This window comes from Sceloporus occidentalis, unplaced genomic scaffold, assembly GCF_023333645.1.
Source record: "Sceloporus occidentalis isolate IW3139 unplaced genomic scaffold, rSceOcc1.0.p SCAF_8, whole genome shotgun sequence".
Taxonomy (NCBI): Eukaryota; Metazoa; Chordata; class Lepidosauria; order Squamata; family Phrynosomatidae; genus Sceloporus; species Sceloporus occidentalis.
Window position 1 is genome coordinate 16491328 of NW_028316988.1, and position 22285 is coordinate 16513612.

General features: G+C 44.5%; 3 protein-coding genes across 6 annotated transcripts; 1 reads left to right on the forward strand and 2 right to left on the reverse strand.

Annotated features, from left to right (window-relative positions):
• Window positions 1-159: 159 nt before the first annotated feature.
• On the reverse strand, window positions 160-8442 carry LOC149308050 (solute carrier family 2, facilitated glucose transporter member 8-like). 2 transcript variants are annotated; one of them, XM_089537000.1, is made up of 11 exons: window positions 8372-8442; window positions 7370-7518; window positions 6422-6584; window positions 6086-6292; window positions 5443-5542; window positions 4916-5127; window positions 4255-4401; window positions 3497-3605; window positions 2844-3017; window positions 1881-2026; window positions 160-1730 (listed from the first exon to the last, which is right to left on the reverse strand). In XM_089537000.1, the coding sequence occupies exons 2-11, from the start codon at window positions 7465-7467 to the stop codon at window positions 1590-1592; spliced, it is 1497 nt and encodes a 498-aa protein (XP_089393126.1). In that variant the 5' UTR covers window positions 7468-7518; window positions 8372-8442; the 3' UTR covers window positions 160-1589. The 2 variants fall into 2 exon arrangements, with proteins under 2 accessions (XP_089393126.1, XP_089393127.1); XM_089537001.1 differs by lacking the exon at window positions 6086-6292.
• Window positions 8443-8821: 379 nt separating this feature from the next.
• LOC149308051 (F-box/WD repeat-containing protein 2) lies at window positions 8822-17677 on the forward strand. Of its 3 annotated transcripts, none has more exons than XM_089534985.1 (8): window positions 8822-8893; window positions 9835-9943; window positions 10734-11243; window positions 12099-12293; window positions 13014-13147; window positions 13400-13486; window positions 14024-14193; window positions 15147-17677. In XM_089534985.1, the coding sequence occupies exons 3-8, from the start codon at window positions 10754-10756 to the stop codon at window positions 15433-15435; spliced, it is 1365 nt and encodes a 454-aa protein (XP_089391111.1). In that variant the 5' UTR covers window positions 8822-8893; window positions 9835-9943; window positions 10734-10753; the 3' UTR covers window positions 15436-17677. The 3 variants fall into 3 exon arrangements, with proteins under 3 accessions (XP_089391111.1, XP_089391112.1, XP_089391113.1); XM_089534986.1 differs by lacking the exon at window positions 8822-8893 and adding an exon at window positions 8998-9146; XM_089534987.1 differs by lacking the exon at window positions 8822-8893 and adding an exon at window positions 9244-9266.
• A 2045-nt stretch (window positions 17678-19722) lies between these two features.
• Window positions 19723-21214, reverse strand: LOC149308052 (beta-1,4-galactosyltransferase galt-1-like). The gene has a single exon (XM_089537002.1). The coding sequence runs from the start codon at window positions 21212-21214 to the stop codon at window positions 19895-19897; it is 1320 nt and encodes a 439-aa protein (XP_089393128.1). The 3' UTR covers window positions 19723-19894.
• Window positions 21215-22285: the final 1071 nt, after the last annotated feature.

Genomic DNA, 22285 nt, shown 5'->3' on the forward strand with positions numbered 1-22285 from the left:
CATCTGGGACCAGATTCTTTTCGTTCCCAACTTGTGACAAGTTTTGAGTTTGAGGTGATGGTAGAGGTGCAGATCTTTTGAGAGAACGCCCAAGCTTTATTGGATGTAAACAACAATAAGATGATCACTTCACTCAGAACATCAAATTGGAATCAGTAGTGTTTATTGTATATAGCAGCATTCTGGAGATGGAGGGAATATACCTCCACACCATTTTGAGGAATTCCTTGTTCTAGAAAAGTAACAGTACTAACCATCGTCTCAATCACAAGTAAGTCGTGAACCAAAGTGTGCTACAGAAGCTTTTTGAGTCATATAAACCATTGGTTGTGATCCATTCCCTGCCACTAAACATGCCTTTTTGCATGGAACCACTGTGGGGCAGGGAATGAAGTGGAATGCAGTCTTTTGAATCATGTTGCTAAAACTTGACAAGCTAAATTGAGAGCAGTGATATGCTGAGCCCAAAATAAAAATCACATTCACTTTGCCATGCAGATCTCTGAGTGACACCCTGTGACCACAAAGACTGGACCGGCAACATGACAACTACAGGAAACAACACTATTTCTTTTTCAAACGGGAGAAGAAAATAGACTGTTACAACACCCTGCAATGTGAAAAGGAGAGGGGAGGGATGTCTCGGGCATGAAAGCCATGAGCTCCAACATGAGGCAGGGCGGCAGAGAGCACAGTGTATAGCTTATGTGCATCCTTGTTCTCTCTTGATCAGCTCACATCACAGGCACTTTGCCATTCAAATGGTCTAAAGTCTTCCCCTGAAGCACTGAAACAACCACTGTAAACAACATTACAAGAAAAAGAAAGTGTGGGGTGGCGTGAGGTGGAGCTAGAGACAAGGCCTGAGATCTGCATTGGAAGACACAGCTACAGTGAAGGAGCTGTCTTTATGTTGCTATATCTTCCAAGTTAACTCCCCAAACCCCACCTTAGATGCCAGGCAGTGTCATCAATTTAGGGATTTCCAAGGTGCTGGAGAGAAGGAGGGTGAGTGAAGAAGTGTCCAGCCCTCTCCCGGCATTTACCACCACATGTAAGAGGTTTGGATCTTCCCCTAAACCGGCGTCTTCTTGATGTGCTGGACTAAAATTCCCATCATTCCTAACAACCCATTCCTTTGGGTGTCTGTATAGCAAAGATGGACTCTATGAACAGTTGCCATCCTTCTCTCTTAAGACTCTTTATGTTTTAAGGCAGCATTGACCCACCATCCTGGGTGATGAAAGCCCCCGTGGTTATGGAACAGAGAAATCGAAGTTTAAAAACATTGTGCCCAAACACGGAGAGGAAAAGAAAGGCAAGATTACCGGCTGATTATTTCAGAAAACTTAGCTTTTGTGCTGTTTTGTAATACTGTAATGTGGCAAAAGTTCCTAGGGCAATGCATGTCCGTTTTGCCCCCGCTTTCCCAATCGTAGTGACGAGAGAGAAGCTGACCAGGCTGAAACCTGTGGCTCATTTGCATTCATCTTGAAAACGGAATTATTTCGGTTCCACCGGCCAACTCCGCCACCATCACCTTAAAGTCCCAGAAAGGATGGCAAGGTTTCCCTCACAGTTGCAAACAGTTAATGGGATCTCTGAAAATAAGCTTCTATCTCTTCTAGGCTCTTTCCTCTTGTTTCGGGGACACAGAGGATGGTAAAAAAGACGTTGAGGAGACAGGTGGTGGAGAACAACCAGAAAGTGCCATAAGGTGTTAAGAGAACCTGGGAAAGAAGGAAGCTTTGGGTTAAAAACGGAGACTAGATACTTATGATGATACTTAGGATACATCAGGCCCTGATAACAAGTACCTAAGCTTTAGGAAAGTTCAAGATAAAAATCTTACAACTCGTGCTTATGCATTGTTTACTTACCATAAAGTCGTGAAACTCCTTGGTGATCAGAAAAGCCATCAGCCAGTTGGTCAAGACGCAGGCCCCGCTGGCAACCCCTCGAGCGCGGAGAGGGAATATTTCAGACATCACCAGCCATGGGATTGGACCCCATCCCAAGGCAAAGCCTGTTGGTTGAAAGTGAAGGAGGTGGTAAACTTGTTTGTCCTAAACCAGGTACAGACAGACTATGGCTGACATTCTGTTAGCAGCATACAGTGTGCCGCTGGTATCTGCTGTGGTTTGGTTCCAGGAACCCCCAAGGGTATCAAAATCCATGGATGCTTCAGCCTGGAGCTGTTTGTGCTATACTGGCACTCAATTTCTCAGGCATAGGATTAGGGCCCAGCTAAAAAATGGGCCCCATGATCTGTGGCACTTCTTGTGCGGGAGATTAGGGCAGGGACTGAGGGCTGTGCAAAAGCAATGCCCTTCCCAGTCCAGGAGGTGTCATGCTGTTGGATTTCCACAAGCAGCTCATTCATCAAATCCAATGAAGGAGGAGCAAGGTATGCCCCCCATGTCTACGTCTGGCACAGTGCAGGATTTACACCCCAAGAATGAAACAGGTAACGCTTATCTAGGACATGGAAATCAAAGAAGCCAAGGATGAAAAGACAGAATTTTGGGTTAGGGGATTTACAGCCCAGGGCCAGAATCCATTTGGTGTTAATACAGTTCTACAATGGAAGCAGTTGGACATTTTTGTCCAAGGAAGAAGAGCTGAGGTAGCAAAATTTCCCATGGACATACATTGCAGAGGCATGTGTAGATTATTTGGTTGTCTTGGTTGACTTGCATAACATAGTCATCCATCACAAAGGTTGCTTAGGCCAAAAAATACCTAATACTCTAGGTAGAGATGTATGATATGTAATAGAGACAGAAGATCTCATTCCATCTCTTCCTCAGATCCAGCCATATCTCTGTAAGGCCCTTACTCACCCATGATGAAGAGACCGAGGCTCAGGACGGCCAGCCATGCGAGGCTGTGTTCTTCCATGAGGGCAAGACTCAGGGGAGAGTTCAGCAGTTGGATATGAGAGGAATTGCCAGGACTCGGAAGCGTCATTTTGAAATACACTCCAAACACTGCAGCACTGGCTGCCATGATGAGCCCTGGAAAAGATGTGAAAGAGAAGCCCACGTCTTGGTGTTTTTGAGGAACTCTAAGTAAGGATAAACCAGTCAATTTGGAGTAAGCTTAAGTGCTCCCCTTCCTAGTCTTCAATTCATTCCCCACTCTATTTCCACACATGTTTTCAACTTTACAAAACAAATCTATCCCAGTGCTTTATCGCATTGCATACTGCAGACATGTTGCTGCAACCCAACACCTAAAAACCATAGTACTCCATCCCTCTTTCATCACCCAATGCTGCTGCTGCTAAAAACTTGCACCTAGACAAGGTCAATAAAGAAAAGGGTTGGTTGGGCAGGAGAAAAAAGCCTCTGCAAAAAGGAGCTTCGCTTCAGAGACTTAAGTGAACAGAGGAAGGCTTGCATTTCCACTGTTCTTGTTATTATTGATTAAATTAATCACTGAAACACCCAGAATCCCACATTTTACAACCAGAGAGATAGCCTTTCTGCCATACCTGATATAACTAGGAGGACCTTCCGTCCTGTTCTGTCAATAATGAGAGCTGCGACTGCTGTGAAAAAGACTTGGATGGACCCCACAATGACAGAAGCAGGACCACTGTTCTAAAAAAGAAAAGCAAAAGGAGGAGGGGGAAAAAGGAAAGGTTTTCCAAAATCCATTTAGGTTTCATATTCCCCTTTATAGCCTGAAGATAACTTTACACACAATATTTTAAATAATTTTGCGCATGAAACAAAGTTTGTATACTCTGAGCCACCAGAAAGCAAAAGCGTCACTGTCTCAGCCACCCATGAAAGCAGCCTTGCATTTTGGATAAACCTGTATTAATACAGTGTTGGAGGCCTGAAACCTATTTTAAAAACGAACTGCCCATCTTAGTGTCTTTTAGGACACACAGTTCAACCTTTTTTTAATACCAGAAAAAGGGCAGTCTGGACAGGCTTTAGTTATATATTCCTGGAAGGTATATGATCACATGGACAATGGTCCTCAACTATATGATTATATGGGCAGTGGTTCCCACACTTTGGTCCTCCAGATGTTTTGGACTTCAGCTCCCATAATTCCTGACTCATGGCCAAGTTGGTTGGGACTTCTGGGCTCTGAAGTCCCAAATAAATTGAGGACCAAAGGTTGGGAGCCACTGATTAGTGTCACAAAATAGCTTTGCAGGAGGGAAAACAGCTCCAGGGACACAGCACTGATCCAGTTGTGGGACAAGGGATGAACAATCAGCCGCCAGCCACTCACTTTGAAGTTGGCCTCTTCGAATATGGTTTTCGCATAGAACATGATGGCATTGATACCCGACACTTGCTGGAAGAACATCATGGTGACGCCAATGAGGAAGGGCTTGTAAATGGCCGGGTTCTTGAATTCAGCAAGGCTCAGCTTCTCCTGCAGGAGAAAAAACCCAGCAAGTTTCAACAGTGGCCAATTCAGTAATATATGGGGAGTGATGAGCGATGTTAGCACAAAACATTGCAGCATGGTGTGCGCTCCCTTGTCCCAGATTCCACACAATTCATTCCATTTGTGGTTCGCTTTTTTGTTCCTTGCAACCTGGCAGCATCCTGCAGCCACAGAGCAGGTTCAGTCTGTGGGTTATTTGGGGATTCCCTCTGCCCCTACTACTTTTGGGGTGTCTCTTCTTCCACACACATGCACACACACCAAGTACTAGAGTTCACTGTTGTTGTTGTGGGCCTTCAAGACATTTCTGACTTATGGCGAGCCTATCATGGGGTTTTCTTGGCAGGATTTGTCCAGAAGAAGTTTGCCATTGCCTTCCCTTGAGGCTGAGAGTGTTTGACTTGCCCAAGATCACCCAGTGGGTTTTATGGCCGAATTGGGAATTGAACCCTGATATCCAGAGTCACAGTTCAATGCTCAAACCACTACATTCACTTACCTGTTCACTAGTATTTTCTTCGATCTGTTGGCATTCCCACTCATGGTCCACCAGAGGACCCCGTAGGAACTGGAGTGAGGCGATGGCTTCTGTCTGTTGGTTCTGGCTTAGTAGGAAACGGGGCGTCTCGGGCATGAAAGCCATGAGCCCCAACATGAGGCAGGGCGGGAGAGAGCACAGCACCGCCAGCCACCGCCATTCCAGAGCCATACCTGAATGGAAAACAGTACAGTGGGCCCTTGGTTCCAGGAACCCCCATGGATACCAGAATCTGTGGATGCTCATGACACCCACTCTCTTTGAAACAGAGGAACTCCCTGCAATCTGGATGGATTAGAAATGCAAACATGCTTTCCTCAAATCCAGAGAAATTAGGTCATCGTCCAATTCTAAATTGTCCAAAGTGGCAACCAAAGTCTCCACCTTGAGCCATGTGTATGGGACAAGTCCACTGAGAAATTCTAGATCCAGAACTGGCCTGTACCCCATACTGCAGTTTTTAACACACAATGCAGCACATCACATACCAGCCACATACGCTCCCAAGATGCCTGTCACCACCATTAGTTGAACACAGGAGCCAAGCATTCCACGAACCTTGGAGTGAGCGATTTCAGAAATATATACCTAGGACAAGAACGTAGGAAGAGAGATTCACACATCAGTCTTAATAGGAAGGGAGGTATTTGCTTGGTTTTCTAAAATTTAATCGATTTCATGCTCTCTTTTCAAATCTGTATTTTTCCTAGCCTGGTTTATGGCATAAAGACATTAAGAGTCCAAAGGCACGTTGAAGAATAACACATTTGGACTGGTGTTCTGTTGTGTAGTACTAACTATTGAATGCTGTTGTGTAGTATCAACTATTGAGTGGTAAGGCAACATATAGGTAAATGCCACTAATTCAGGGCCCCCAAAAACAGCCCTGGTAGCCCAAAGGCCACACACTTTGTCCACTCAGTGTGTGCCCTTGTTTGGCACAAGCTTTTGTGGGCTGCACCTCAGTTGATCAGATGCAAGCAGTGGTCCATGAAAGCAAGTATAGGAAAAGAGCCTCCTTTGCCAGAGACCCTAATAGAGGAATTCTGCCAAACAGAGCAGACAGGTATCTCAACAGTTTGGCTCTGTCCTGACTGAAGAAGAAAGGACAACACACAGGTTGTCTCTTACCGGAACCACTAGGGATGTGACGCCACTAGCCAAGCCGCTCAGTAGCCGGCCCAAGTAAAGCATCCAGACGTTCTGAGCGGAGATGATGATGGCGAAGCCGAAAACGTATGGGACGGCGCAGAACATCAGGCTAAGCTTCCGGCCAAGTTTATCCACAATGTAACCTCCCATTATCCCACCGGCTGCAGCACCAAGAGTGACAACAGACTGTCCCCCAAAAGAGATAAGAGAGGAAGGAGAGAACAGCTGAACAAGAGGAATGATAACTTGATATAACTTGCAAGGAGCTTGCATTAGGGACCCATCGGTCCATTTACTTGTCCAGCAGTAACTTACCCCAAACCAAGAGGCTTGGCTGTCCTCTAGTCTTAGTTCTGGATTGCTGCCTCTCTTCAGGCTGGGGATGGCTGGGGAGCTGTAGCCCAGGACAAACCCAAAGCTCAGCGGCCCCAAAACAGCAGCGAACGTAGCCAGGTAGAGATTCCGGTTTTGGACCTTGCTGTGAGAAAGGGACACAGAAGAGAGATATCGAAAACCTTCCCAGCAAACTCCTAATGATTTATACTCATTAACTCAGATGTGGGAAGAGGAGGAATCTTGCCCTTCCCAATAGGCTCAGGAAAAAGTAAACTGCTGCAGCCTCCGCTAGTTTGGGCATTCTTCCTCATTTATCGCTTTTGCCATCTTGGCCGCATGTGTCTCGGTCTTCATCTAAAAAGGTGGGAGGACAGAGGATTAATTGGGACTGTCGCTGCCAAAGCAGGGCAGTTTGGAAGGCATGCTGTTAAGGACTGAGGATCTGAAAACCAGAGGCATTCCTTATCGGAACTGCAGATACAATTGGTGAAGGACACACAGAGGTCTTTAGATATCTAATATCACAGTGCCTTTGTTCTCTTTCTCCTTTATCTCCCATTTAGCAAAGCCTTTGTCTTCTGAGCCAAGAGGTGCTTAGCTGGAATGACTGCACAGCGTTGAGCCATGGCAGTTAAAGTGGTGTCAAACTGGATTATTTCTGCAGTGTGGATGCAGCCTAGGTGGCTTATATAGTTCTTTCCAACTAGTATTTTGTCTTCACAACAACCCTGCAAGGTTGCTTAAGATGACAGGTCTCTTTCATATTACACAGTTATAGGACTAATACCATTTTAACTGCTATGGTTCCATCCTGAATTCTGACCTCCTTGGATGAAACGCTGGGTGCGAAATACCAATGGGACCCGAAGCTCGTGCAAAAAAGCCACAAAGACACAACGTTTGGGAAATTAAACACCACAAACAGACCTGAAATAACTCTCCAGTTGCGAGGACCTCTCATCCGCAGGCAGCCGTGTCTCGGATGCAGCCGTGCCCAAAAGCGGCCTGGATTCCTCCGAAGGCATCTTTCCTGCGAAGCAGAGAGCAATGCTATCCAGGAAACGATCGACGAAGATCTGAGAACGTACAAAGACCAAAACAACCACAACGCAGGAAGAAAGAAAAAGCCTTATTCAGCAAGAAGATGAACCAGTCTTGTGACTTCAAGCAACCGGCTTTCGTCAGCTGCTATCTGCAGCCTTTGCTTTGGAAAGGAAGACAAAATTGCAGCTGGATAGCTTTGCCTAATATAATATAATATAATATAATATAATATAATATAATATAATAAATATAATATAATATAAAGATCTCAAATCTCCCAAGATAAAATTGTTAGTTAGTGCAAGTGAAAGATCCTTTAAAAAAGCAGGGAAGGTTTTTGAGTTTGTTTGTTTGAGATTATTATTATTATTATTATTATTATTATTATTAAATAGGATAATAAATAAATAAATATGTAGTGTTAGTCATGCCATATCAACAAATAATAATATAATAATAATAATTTTATTATTTTATTATTTTTATTATGTTATTATTCTTGATATGGCATGACTAGCACTGTGTATTTATTTATTATTATTATTATTATTATTAAATAAGATAATAAATAAATACACAGTGTTAGTCATGCCATATCAAGAATAATAATAATAATAATAAATCTAGCTTGGAAACAGGAGCAAGCATGGTGTGTTGGTTTGAGTGTCGGACTTGGAGTCCTGGGTTCAAATCCCAAACATGGAAAACCCAAACATGCAAAGTGTTTTTAAAAAGTGAAAGGAAGAGGACAAAAAACATTGAGCTGAAATATAGGAATACAGTCTGTTTAAACCTCAAAAGGATAGGAATGTTAGTAAAGAACATTCATGGCTGGAGGAGTGGATAATACAAGCAAAAAAGGCCCCTTAAAAGGGAAAAACTCACCTCCTTTTTCCTGTTTTTGATCCCTGTTTCTCTCCTTTAAAATCAAAGCACGGCTTCCTAATCCATCAGCTGCAAGGCCGGAACTAAATACGCAAGAGCGGTGTTTCCCTTGGGGCGGGAAAAGAGCGACGGACTGGAAGCGGAGTGTTTAACCAGCGCTCCAGTGAGGAGGACACACTTCCGGTGAGGTCGAATTAAGGAAAGAGAAACCCCCATTCTATAGTAGTCATAGATCTAGAAAAAGTTTAGAGTCATACACCTCTGACGTAGGTAAGGTCACTTCCGGGCTCAACTTGATTTTTTCTCATAGACAAAATAGTGTAGAAATAACGCACTTTGTTTAAGCGCTATAGCGCCGTCCTATGGAATCCTGGGATGTGTAGTTTTATCACAAAAAGAGGGCGGAAGTGACGTCAGAGCGGGGGTTTAGAGGAAAGAAGGAAGTGGCGCCGGGAGATGACGTCAAGCGCCTGCGCCGGAAGTGCCTCGGATAGAGCTTCCGCTGGGACCCGGCGGCTGCAGGTTGGACCCCCCAAGAGAGGGAAGTGTGGAGGGAGGAGGGGGTTGCCATGGAGACAGTCCCCTTCCGGGGGCGGGGCTTCGGGGTCCTGTGTGTCAGTGAAGGGCCCGAAGTGGGGCAGGAGTTGCCCATAGGAGGCATAGGAAGCGCCCCCAATGCTTCCCTATGGGCCAGGGTTCCCAGTGCTTCCCTCTGGGCAAGTGCTGTCGCTTGTTTTCGCAGGATGTCTGGGGTCTGGGGGTCAGCAGGGGACAGGTGGGTTATGGGGGTCAGTTGTGGGCAAGTGGGCTCTGTTGGTCAGTTGAGAAGAGGCTGGGCCTCTGGGGTCAGTGGGGGTCAGGCTGGCTGAGGATCTGGGGGTCAGCTATGGCTAAGGTATGTAGGGGGTCTGGAGGTCAGTTGTGGGCAAGTGGGGTGTGAGTCTGGGGGTCAGTTGGGGGGCGGTTGAGGGGGGGCTTGGGGGTCAGTGGGAACAGGCTGGGTCTGGGGGTCAGTTGTGGGCAGGTTGGCTGGGGCTCTGCCATGGGCTCTGGGGCAGGAAAGAGTGTGTGGGCCCTTCAGCCCTCCTTCCTCAGGGGCCTTGCCCCCAGCAGATCTGGGAGCCCCCTCCACCATGAACCCCGGGACCTTGGACACAAGGGGGGGGCAGCATGGGCCAAGCCCCATCAGAAGGTGGTCAAGGAGGCAAAGGTCCTCCATGAGGAAGGAGACACAATCCAGGAGAGGCTGCAGCAGTTTGCTTTTGACTCTTTATTTGGTGAACTGGGACAAAAGCCAAAGGAATTAAGTTGTGAGGGCAAGATGGAGGAGCCATGGAGGAGGAGGAGGAGGAGGAGGTCGTAAGCTGGGGCAGAGCGGTTGGTTTACAATCACAGGAACTGGGTGGGAGAAACCTGGTTTGTCAGATGCCTTTAGCCTGGTGCGTTTGTCGTTCCTCTTTCAGGAGAAATGGCCTCAGAGGACTCACAATCCCTGTTGGCTTCTATAGAAGAAGAAGGAGGACATTGGCAGCTACTCACTGAGCGACATTTTAACACAGGCAGCTATCTAAGGTAAATGGCTCCTCTTTTCCATCCCGCTCTTAAGGTCAGAAGAATGGGCTGCACATGGAAGAGAGGTACAAAAGTGTAACGCTTACCTTATGCACGTTTTGGCTGTCATATATTAGAAGGCTACTTTGGACAGGAGCATTTGACATTTTCCTAGTAAACATGAGGACTAGTAGTATATTGTGCTGTTTTCAATAGCGTTGAGTTTTATAGTGTTATAAAGGAGTCATGGAGTTTTGTGATACATTACAAATGTCTCACAACTTCTGGTAAGGCTTTCTAAACTATACAGTGGACTCTCCACATTTGCTGGGATTAGAGGCATAGGATATTCTTTACGTGAGAGAACACCTCTCTAGGAATCTCTAGGTCCTCCAGGGCAATTCTGTGGTCAAGATCTGCCAGATGTTGACCATGAAATTGCACCAGAGGACCTACAAATGCCTATAGGAGTATTCTCCCTAGGAACCTCTAGGTCTTCCAGTGTGACCTTTGGCAGAAGTTGACCATAGAGTCGCACTTGAGGACCTAGAAGTTCCTAAAGAGAACATATTAATCGATATGTCAATAATCAAATCTGCAAAAGCCAGAGCCGCAGATGTGGATTTGCATAACAGGCAGCTATTTTTCACATTGTAAATGTTTAAACATTAACTATCTTGGGGTCACGTTACCGACATTTAGGGCCAGAACGCGGCAGATCCCATGACTGTTGTCGATCTCTTTTTTGTTTTAGTGTTCCTTGTGTTTGGTTTTTGAGGAGAACTAATACCAAAATTTTGATGTACCGCAGGTAAATGTTTCCATAACCTTATGGAGAGAAAGGACTTTGAAGCATGGCTTGATAATATTTCTGTTACGTTTCTCTCTCTGACGGACTTGCAGAAAAATGAGACGCTGGACCACCTGATTAGCTTGAGTGGGGCCGCCCAGCTCAGGCACCTCTCCAATAATCTAGAGACCCTCCTCAAACGGGACTTCCTCAAACTCCTCCCGCTGGAACTCAGTTTCTATTTGTTAAAATGGCTTGACCCTCAGACCTTACTCACGTGTTGCCTCGTCTCTAAGCAGTGGAACAAGGTCATAAGTGCCTGTATGGAGGTGTGGCAGGCTGCTTGTAAGAACCTGGGCTGGCAGATCGATGACTCGGTCCAGGATGCTTCGCACTGGAAGAAGGTGTACTTGAAGGCCATCTTAAGGATGAAGCAACTGCAGGACCACGAAGCCTTTGAGACCTCCTCACTGATCGGACACAGTGCCAGGGTGTATGCACTTTACTACAAGGATGGACTTCTGTGTACAGGTAGGGCAGCTTGGAGGGCTTGGGGGCGGTGGCATGGCAAGAACTGGTGGCACACATGGGTCAAAATGTCTGAGCCGTGAGCCCAGAAGCCACCAGCTCAGTTCTTGCCTCTGCCATAAGCTGACCTTTGAACAAGCTGCTCTCTCTTTGGCTGCCTGGCTCCAGTGTGACCTGCTTTTCAGGCCTCTTGGGATGGTTTATTTATTACTTGTTTCATTTATATTCTCCTGGAATGGGACCCATTCAAGATGATAGAATTCAGTGTGTGCTACAAATGAATATTGATAGAAAGGCCAAGATGTTTTAATGCATAAGTCTGTTAAGTGCAATTTCTTCCATAAAGATTAAGTAGACGGAACATATTGTAAAGAACAGAAATAACTTTCCGGCCTTGCGTCACACATTTTAGTGCAAATGTTAAGGCACAAACAGTGCTCAGTTCAGCAAGTATTGCAGAATGTTATGCCACAAGAAAGAGAGTCATGACGTGCAGCTGTTAATAAAATGCTGTAGTATATAAAAAGCCGCATGTTAAATTCATAAAATATATAGTGGTTTATTTGCATGACTTTAAAGCGATTTCACTGCGTAATTTATCTCTTAATCTGTTGAAACTCTCTGCTTAAGTCTCTTGAAACATGCTGTGTGGTCCATGTTGCTGGTTGTTGGCCAACCATCCAGAAAGCTTCCCTGCACCAAAAAAATCATATATGACAACACCTGTGTGCCCCAAAGTGCTCCTGTAGCTGAAATTTGAACTCTTTAGCATCTGTGTTTCTGTAGCTCAGCTGTCCTCTGAATTGTCTGACATCCGAGAAACTAAACTACTCTTCCTTTGTCTCCTTTGGGCCACAGGTTCAGATGACTTGTCTGCCAAGCTGTGGGATGTGAGCACAGGGCAGTGTGTCTATGGGATCCAGACCCACACCTGTGCAGCAGTGAAGTTTGATGAGCAAAAGCTTGTGACGGGCTCCTTTGACAACACCGTCGCTTGCTGGGAGTGGAGCTCAGGGGCCAAAACCCAGCACTTCCGAGGCCACACTGGAGCAGGTGGGTCAGCGTCTCCGGGAAAGACTGAAACCTTTGGCATGTTAAGCAATATCATTCTGCTCAGGCTGTGGAGCCTCTTCCCCTCTGCAGGCATTCCACCTCTCTCAGTTCCTCAAAACTCCTCAACTTTATCCTGTCTTTCTCTCTGGTTGCAGAGGGGGAGCTAGGTGCGTTCTAGTTTTGGGTTTTCTTCATCATGTGGGGGATCCAGCACCCCTAACTATGTCTGCCCTCCAGATTATGCTAGATTCCAAGTCCCATCTACCCCATCTAACATGGTCAGTGGTCAAATGGGTTTGTAGACCAGCAACATCTGGGAGTCCACATGTTCCTCACCATGATTTAGAAAAACCTCCCATGGCCTGATCCTTGGATGGTTTTTCTCAGAGGATGCTCACTTGGTTCTCCTTTCAGACCAACTCATAGCCTTCAAGATGTCAAAACTGAAACTCATCATCCTTCAGTGTTGGCATTGGTGGCTAGCACTGATGCAGGTTTCAGCCTGAGGGCTGCAAGTTGCTGACCTGCCCTCTGACCTCCTAAGAGTAGAGCTCTAATTTTAAGGAAGCTGAATTAATGCACCTGTATAATGACTAACAGTCATGTTCATGTGTCCACATACCTGCTCTTAAAGAATTACCTGTAGACAAGCCCCACTGAGTCTGTCAAGTTGTGTAAAGAAATTACCTTTCTCAAATTACCTTATTTTCTCTCTTTTAGTTTTCAGTGTGGATTACAACGATGAGCTTGACATCCTAGTCAGCGGCTCAGCAGATTTCACTGTGAAAGTCTGGGCCTTGTCCACTGGTGTGTGTCTCAATACATTGACCGGACATACAGAATGGGTCACAAAGGTAAACTGAGTTAACTTTCCCCAACCATTCCATCGCTTATTAATTACACTTTGCAATGTATATTGTCATGGGAAAGGCTTGATCTGATGTATGTTAGAGGAGGTGTGAGAAATATGTGGCCCTCCAGATGTGGTTATATTACAACTCTCTAGCTAAGGATGGAAAAAGCACGTGAATAACTTCTCTGGTTTGTTTTGATGACTTGCCTTGATGCTTACCGCCAGCTTTATCCACCTTTCCTTCTCACTGCAGGTGGTCTTGCAGAAGTGCAAAGTCAAATCCCTCATGCATAGTCCCGGGGATTACATCCTTTTAAGCGCAGATAAATATGAAATCAAGGTAGGTACAGTCTCCACCTTTTAGAGAGCTTATGAAATCAGAAAAATTGCAGGCTTGTATCATTCTGCAATGTTACAAGAACATCAGGAGAGCCCTGATGGATTAGATTTGTATGGTTTTGCCCCCCTTCATTCTGAAAGATTAACATGTCTCTCCTGCAACTTAGTTATTGGTACTAAGACCTTTAAGCTAAAACAGGCTGCTATTTTTGTCCCACTTTTTTCTTGACCTTAGGATACCCCTGGATCTAGTCCAGAATAAATTCAAATATTGCTCTTATTGCTTCGAGAAAGTGATTTCCAGGATACATCTCTTTTGACCTCCACTGGGCCATTTTAGGCCTGGAAGTGGCCTTAGTTACAACAAAAGTAACAACAACATCATCACCAACAGCAATAGAGCAGATCCCTGTATGTACTTTTGAACAAGCAACAGAGAAGACTTCACAGAGGGCAACAAGGTGTTAGCCAAGGATAGCTTTTCCTTTCCCCCAGATTTTCATACATCCCTCATCTCCTGTTTTTATCTTTGCGACAGATCTGGCCCATTGGAAGAGAAATCAACTGCAAATGCTTAAAAACCCTGACTGTTTCGGAGGACCGCAGCATCTCCCTGCAGCCCCGGCTACACTTCGATGGAAAATACATTGTGTGCAGTTCAGCCATTGGGTTGTACCAGTGGGACTTTGCCAGCTATGATATTCTCAGGTAATGCCCTGACTTTGTATTTGATGCATGCAAATTGGATGCATTCTGCTGTTTCTTTCGCAAGTGGCCTAACCCAGTTTCAGTGTGAACGCTTGGCAGATGTCTGCAGAGCCGAAGCTAAGATTAACACATTATCTTGGCAGGAGCAGTCTTTGGCTTGAATCCCGTTTCAGTTCTGTTTGAGAGTAGACCCATGGAATCCAGTAGATTTATCTATGTGTTGATTCACCCTTCAAGAACAGAATGGCTGTTTCAACTTTAGTTGTCATAAACTAATGGGATGCCAGCCTTTGTGTGTTGTATTTTGAGCAACAAATGTCAATTGCAATCCATTGTTTCTAAGGTTGTTTATTGCTTGCCATATCTCCAGCCTGGTCTATGTGAGGGCACAGAGAAACCAAAAACAAGAAATACATTTGGTTCCCTGTCTAGGCTTTCATTGTGGTTGTTGTGTCCCTTCAAGTCCTTTCTGACTTATGGAGGCCCTAAGATTAATCTGTCACTGGGTTTTTTAAGGCTGAGACTGTGTTACTTGCCCAAAGTCACACAGTGGATTTCCATGGCCAAGCAGGGATTCAAAACTGGTCTCCAGAGTCATAGTCTTAAAACTCAAACCACTGTGCCACACTTGCTCCTACCTCTAGATAAATTATGTCTGACAATCCAACAGTTGCATAGCATTTACATTTCTATATCAGTGAATTCTTTAAACTGTTTACATTCTTTGAGCCAATTGCTCCCAACAAGCTGGGTACTCATTTTATTGACCTACGGAAGGATGGAAGGCTAAGTTAATCTTGGAGCCCTGGGATCGAAATCACAACTTTTAGGCACTGCATCGCCAAGGCTCCCTATCCAGGTTCTCAGGGTGAATTTCCTAAAAATAAGAAAACTTCAAGGTGTTTTCCTACTTATCTATTTTTATGTGTTTGTTTCTTCTTTCACTGCTGCAGGGTTATCAAACCACCCGAGTTTGCAAATTTGTCCTTGCTGGGTTTTGGTGACATTTTTGCCCTCCTGTTTGATAACCACTACCTGTACATATTGGATTTGAGGACAGAGAAACTGATCAGCCGTTGGCCCCTGCCAGAATACAGGAAGTCGAAGAGAGGATCCAGCTTCTTAGCAGGGGAGATGGCTTGGCTGGATGGTTTGGACGGTCAGAACGACATGGGCCTGGTTTTTGCCACTAGTATGCCCGACCACAGTATCCATCTGGTTTTGTGGAAAGAGCACGGCTGAAAACGGGGAAAGGGCTGGTGGAATATGTGACATAGCTTTTTAAGAAAATGAAACAAAAAACCCTACAAAAATTGAGACTGCCAGCGATGGATCAGAGAGAGGAGACTTTGCATGAACCAAAGCTGCACATCTTAATGGATATCATCATGCAATGCACAATCGTTTTATCTTTTTAATCTCTTCGTCCTTTTACGAGAGGAAGGAGTTGGGGAATGTCAAGAGATTGGAGGAAAGGGGCGGGGATGGTTTATTTGATTTGTTTTTAAACATTACGCATCAGGGCATGCTAACAGCCTCCATCACTGCCTCATGTAAACTCATGTTCAAAAACATACACATCTGAGCATTTTGATCAACTATGGTTTTTGTTTTGCTTTGTTTTCTTGGGGAGGGGTGCTGTTCAAAAGAAAAGTGTATTTGGAGCTGTATCCAGTGCTGGATTTCTGGTTGACCAAGAGCACAGTTCAGTACAAGGGAAAATACAGTCTCCCTTCTTTCCTGCAGCATCTCAAAAAACCTTCCAGAGCACCCTTTTTGGTGCTATAAAGGGCTGCAAGGAGGGAGAAGAAAGAAAGAAAGAATCCCAGTGCCACCCCAAGCATTATATTTGTTTCTCAGAGACCTCCTTAGTCCTCTTCCCCCAAATACCTTTTTCGAAATGAGTGGAGAAGATGGTTATTAATCAGAATCCCCTTTTAAAAGAAATACCTTATTCACAGCCAGTATGAAATGTGTGATCACTATATAAAAACAAACCAAAACTACTGGTTAATCAGTTTATATATGTCTGGTGTTATTTGCCCCCCCTCAACTCTTGCTTTCTGTCTTGCATCCTGTCAGTGACATGCACATGTAAGTGCATCTTATGTATGCAAAAGCCTCTTTTGGGGTGGGATGCAGAGGGCTATCCTGTTAACCTTGGGCTCCATTCAAAAACCTCCTATGTCTGGCAGCTGGGAAAGTATGAAAAGGGCTGATGTTGCTCCTTTTTAGCAAAAGGAAAGGTAAGAAGGCAATTCAGACCATGAAGACTTGGCTGCTTTAAGCTCCTGAGGGAAGGAAAAAGGCAGATGCGTTCCGCTTGAGAGTAGATGCTAATTTCTTCCTTGGACTGAGATCTGCTGCTTCATTACAGTCTGAATTGTCTCCCACTTTCCTTCACTGATAAGCAACAGCATCTGGGGTCCTTTCCAGAGCTTGATAGCTGCTAAATGTTGGGAGGACATGGCACTGTGTGTTTGTGTAGCTGTGTACATGTATCCGATCTTGGTCATTTGCACACCCACACTCTGTTCTTGGTACAATTCAGAAGAGACTGTGGCTGTGTGCACAATCCTACTAGCCCTCATAAGACATAAAAACCATGAGCAGCTGAACCAGAAGATGCTGCAGGTATCTGTATGACGTAATGTGCACCTAGTGGCTTTTACATCTAGAGTCTTAGCAATGTTCAATGGTGTGGCATATACAACCTAAAATCTTGCCCATGGTCTCATAGAAGCAGGTACAAGGAGTACGAACGGTATCTCCTCCAAGAGCTTTGTCTTATAGGGCAAATTCTTGGTTAGGACCACAGCCTTTCTGCTTGAATCACGGAACAGACGTCTCTTTCTGTGGTTTTCAGTAACAACTACAAGCAGAGAGTGGCCTCTATTCACAGCATGATTCAATTAACCATTTTACAGGCTTCATGCTAGCAGAAAGCGTCTTTCTGGGCTCCACTGAAAGAGCTGTCACTGCCATTGCTTCTGAATCAAGTGAGAAAATGACAAGGATGGTGAGTAACAAGGAATAATAACTGTTGACATAGCCTCTTTATGAATAGAAGAGGGCAAAGGAGGGTAGGAAATGACCAATTTATTCCCATTCATTTGGAGTGTCGCTTTGAACAGCTAAGCTGTATAAGCATTCAGAGGTTTTGGTTTCTGGGGTGGCTTATCTGTAGGGCTATTTCCTTTAAAAAAAAAATCAAAGTGCACCACAAATCTTTTGTACATGACAATTTGGTGTCTACTGAGTTTGTGCTGAACCTTGGCAAATCCTCCATTTCAAAACCTGACTGTCGATCAAATGGGAAAACATCATAGCAGGGAAATGTGTGGGGCAGGAATGGGATACGGACCTTTCCTTGCCCTGTGTGGTTCTATTCTCCAAGAAAAGCTGGAGCGGAGGTGGTTGCCTCCTTCTGGCATGTGCTATCAATGTTTACACCAACAATATTAATAAAACCGGCCTGGTTTACTATTTGTGCCAATGTGCAGTTATTGACCGAACGCTTGCCTTTTGAGCCCCTCAGGAATGAAATGAGGCGCAGATGTCATTTGAAAATTCAGTTGCCCTGGTTTTTGTGAAGGAGAAAAGGAGCCAGGGGAGGACTTCATGAGAAGGTATGGTTTTTATTCTGATACTATTTATAATCCCAGTAACTGATTTCTTCATTCTATATAGGAACGGGTCTAATTTGTGGCCACTGCAATGCAAGTGTGTATAGTTTAGCACTAAATACAAACCACAAAGAAGGGGGAAGAGGCTGGGAATCCTTTATTTTGGCAAATTGTTTGTTTCTAATAGACTGTCCCAACAATTGTCTAGGAGCTCAGAAAGTTTTATTTTCTCAGTCAGACCAATTCCCTGACTACTTTTCATCCTGTGTGTGTCCTCCAAAGCGCTTAGGTGCATATACTGCTTCTTCCTTTTGTTGTTCTCACAACAGCCTGTTAAGGTAGGCTAAGCTGAGAGTGAGTGACATAGAATCCTAGAAACCTAGAGTTGGAAGGAGCTGGAAGGACCATATAGTCCAGCCCTGCTCTGCAGGAATACACACCTATATGGTTCTTCCAACTGTAAGAATAGTTCTTACTGTTAAATAAAAAGGTTCCTCCCGATGTTTAGTGGAATATTCTCTTGTAATTTGAACCCACTGGTATGTGTTCTAATCTCTCGAGTAGCAGACAACAAGTGCCATCTTCTACATGACATCCCTTCAGTTATTTAAAGATGGATGTCATGTTACCTTGCTTGCCTTTTCTATTCCAAGCTGAACATATCCCAGCTCTCTCTCAGTCATTCTTCATAAAGTTTGGTTTCTAGAACATCTTGGTCACCTTTCTCTAAACACCTTCCAGCTTGTCAATATCCTTCTGCAACTATCATGCCAGAAACTTAGTACTCAGTGAGCTTTGCGGCTGAAGGGAAATTTAAACATTTGGTTCCTCCACTCCTAATCTGATGCACTGACCACTGGTTGCCTCTTGGCTAGCAGCTGATGATATAGACCTCCAAGGTCTACAGAGCAAAATGGTATAAAAAGATAGATAAGATAGATAACCTGATGCGTGGTTTTTCTCCTTCAGAGAACATTGCAAGGCATAAATAACTAATGACTGCAGCACTTTGCTCCAAACATTAGATCAGACTTGGATTGTGATCTTCTGGCTCTCTGCTAATCTGATATAAAATGTACTTTTTCAAAAGATATAAAACAAAACACGGTTGTGAATAATTCAGCACTGCCATGCTGAAGAGGCAATCGCTTGGAATCCATTTGCAACTAAGTGCTCTGTTCTTAGGGATGTTTTGCTGTCATGAACTAATGTGAGTCTTCTGGTGTCAGAACTGTTATCTAGAGGTGTCTGGTTCATTTGATGTTCTCACCCTTCTGACTGGAAGAAAACCACAGGCTTAGAAAGAGGATCTAGCCCACCTGCTTTGCAGGAAGAAGGTTCTTCAGTTCAGTCCTTGAAATTACTAGGTTGAACTGGAGAAAGTTTTTATCTGAAGCCCAAGAGAAGATACAGTCCAGTTGCATCCTAAGGGCTGATTCAATAGCACACACCTTTGCATTTTTCTGCTCTTATATTGCTGTCTCAGGCTTGACCAATTGAGGTTTCAGAAAAACATTGCTAGTGCCGAGATGCACAGCTTTGCAATTCATTTGTTTTGTTGCATTTCTGCAAGGTAGTCATAAAATAACAAAGCATAGGCTGTAATGTGGGATCTTAGCCAACATTTCAAATGCCCAGAGAATTAAATTCCCCTTTCACACCTCTTAGATTACACACCCCATGAAAGTCGCCCTTCCCAACAACTGGGATTAGAATAGCCATTTTAATTTTAAAATGGCTTTGTGCATATTGCATTAGCAAGACTGAGAAGCAATGCGACAGAGACCCAAGCATATTCTTGGATGTTGTTATGTTTCAAACATGGTACAGTTAATGGCAGATAAACAGTTTGGCACATGAATGCAATGCACATCGATGCAATGCAAATATGCTCTCGCTCTTGCTCTAGCTCCTAATTCGTATTCTCAGATAGAAACAAAAATACACACACTAAACAAATAAAATATTGTTATACGTTGAGTGAGGGGGTGCACAATGTCCACATACAGATACAAAGGTAAAAAGTTCGAGAACCACTGATCTAAAGGTCAATTATCAATATTCTTTCCCCATGTTTACCGCTTCTCCAATGACAATGGTATATTTTGTAGCACCTGATTAACTTTACTAATAAGTGATGAGTTATATCTCCAGAGCGTTGTGTCCCTAATTAGGTATTTTCTAGACAGTGATCGCTGGAGAGGGGTTCGGCAATGGTACACCATTGCAACATCCATAGGAACTTTCACGCTGTCTCCAAACGCCTGGAGGACTGAATGAACAGACGTCTGGACCACCTTCCTGGGATTGACGATCATCTTCCGTGGGTTGAAGACCTCTTTCCGATCTGGTTCTCGGAGAACATGATGGAGTATGTTGACCCCAGGTACCATGTTCCAAGACGGGATGGAGGCAGAGTTGGAGGTGAAAACTGTGTTAGGAAAAACATAGCTCTCAAAGAGGAAGACGCCATCCTCTGGATTTTGCTCCTCGAGGCTCTCCATCATGGTTTTCCAATTTGTATGATTGATGGGCAGAATAATTTCATCCACGTCGTTCAGCAGCACGTACCTGCTTCTGTACATATTCCGGTAGACGCAGTCATTTAAGGCGGCAATTTGTCCATAGTAGCCAATTTGGGTCCCATCGTCTCTGGAACGCCATTCTGTAGAAACATTGAGGTAGGATGTGATCGGCCAGGGAACAATCTCCAGAGTCCCTTCGGCCACATAAAAGTCTAGGACTCTCTCCATCAGTTGGCTGCAGCTATTCTTATAGACCACCACCTTTTGCATCCCAAGGAGTTTATACATTTCCATGCTCTGGATGAACTGCAGGACGTTGTTGTAGTCTCCAAACATGGTGGAGATGCACACTGTAAATTCCACAGGGGAAGTCTCAAATTTTCGGTTTTTGATTTCGAACCACGGCAACAGATTGATGTCCCCTTTAGGAAATGGGTGCAAAGCCACATAACGGGGCTCGCAGTTCGCGGGCTCCATGCAGACCATGTCTGCCACTGTGAATGGGAACCCAAATCGATCCGAATGGATATTTATCACCACCTTGGAGATGTATACTTCATCCCTGGCCAGGCAACAAAACCAACAATAGTGTTCTTTGACTTTCTCGTGATGCACAATGGCAATTATCCGAGTCAACTTCTCCTCCCTGTTATCAAAATATGGGGCAATGACCAATGCGTTGGTGTCCTTTAAAACTGAAATTGAATTATTGGTGACTTCTCTTCTGCAAAGCTGTTTCTCTTTTTGCCCAACTATTTTTGGGAGCTGAGAGTATTTCTGTATCCGGTGGTAGGAAACAGTTAGCATGGAAGCAAATGCCACTAGACAAAGCCCTGTGGCCAAGTAAGTCTTCCTTCTGAAACAGATCATTCTCTTGAACTCAGGCCCCACACCAGCATGAGCCTGCAATAAAGGCAAATAAGTCAATTGGGATGATGATCAATGCAGCTGTTAACTCATCTCCTATGGTACTGAAAATAGGCTAATTGGATAATAAATAATATGCTTGTAAATGCAGCATTTGATTCCCCAGACTATGACTCTGGAGACCAGGATCTGAATCCTGCCTCAGCCATGTAAACCCACTGAGTGACCTTGGGCAAGTCAACACTCTCTCAGCTTCAGAGGATGGCAATGGCAAACCCCCTCTGAAGAAACTTGTCAAGAAAACCTCTCAATAGGTTTGTCTTACATCAGAAATGACTTGAAGGCACAGAACAACAACAAATATTGAAGCAGGCACAACTCAATAGAAGCATTATTCCACAAGGGCAAAGCAATTTTATGATGCAAGAACGTCATTTGTGCACCAGGTGTCTCCAAGCTCTGATTGGGATTTCCTAGTTGCCAGCTCCAAAATCCAATCCAATGACAAAATACACAGTGGGTGGCATCTTGTTAGGGACACACCCAAATCTAACTCCACCTTACACCTGCGTTTGCCTTTAAAAAATCATTGCAGAGGTTAGTAGTCCCTTCTACCCTCCACAATGGCCAAAACCTCCTCTCCCCAGACTCTGTTTTGTTTCAAATCTTCCCTTCAAATTTTCCCAAGTCCTAGTCCAATACCCAAACCACCACATCATGCCGGCTCTCTGTATGCATACTACATAATGTTTATCTTAAGTACAGGTGGCCTTCCATATTTGCAATTATGACTATTGCGGATTTGACTATATGCAGTTTTGATTAATATGTTCTCTAGGAATCTCTAGGTCCTCCAGCGCAACTCTGCCAGACATTGACCATAGAGTTGTGTTGGAGAACCTAGATGTTCCTAGATAAAACACTTGTCTAGGCATTTGTGGGTCCTCCAACATGGGTCTATGGTCAACCTCTGGCAGAGTTGACCATAGAGTTGCACTGTGTTCTAGGTAAAACGAATAGTGTTTTTTAATTTGTGGTTTTCCCACATTCACCGGGGTCCTTCACCCCTAACCC

Coding starts and splice junctions, on each gene's coding strand:
- LOC149308050 (XM_089537000.1), bottom strand. CDS start 7,467: ATGCCTTCGGAGGAATCCAGGCCGCTTTTGGGCACGGCTGCATCCGAG. Junction 6,585..7,369: donor CAACTGGAGAGTTATTTCAG/GTCTGTTTGTGG, acceptor CCTTTCTCACAG/CAAGGTCCAAAACCGGAATC. Junction 5,128..5,442: donor CTTGGGAGCGTATGTGGCTG/GTATGTGATGTG, acceptor TTTTCCATTCAG/GTATGGCTCTGGAATGGCGG.
- LOC149308051 (XM_089534985.1), top strand. CDS start 10,754: ATGGAGAGAAAGGACTTTGAAGCATGGCTTGATAATATTTCTGTTACG. Junction 11,244..12,098: donor GGATGGACTTCTGTGTACAG/GTAGGGCAGCTT, acceptor TTTGGGCCACAG/GTTCAGATGACTTGTCTGCC. Junction 12,294..13,013: donor CCGAGGCCACACTGGAGCAG/GTGGGTCAGCGT, acceptor TCTCTCTTTTAG/TTTTCAGTGTGGATTACAAC.
- LOC149308052 (XM_089537002.1), bottom strand. CDS start 21,214: ATGATCTGTTTCAGAAGGAAGACTTACTTGGCCACAGGGCTTTGTCTA.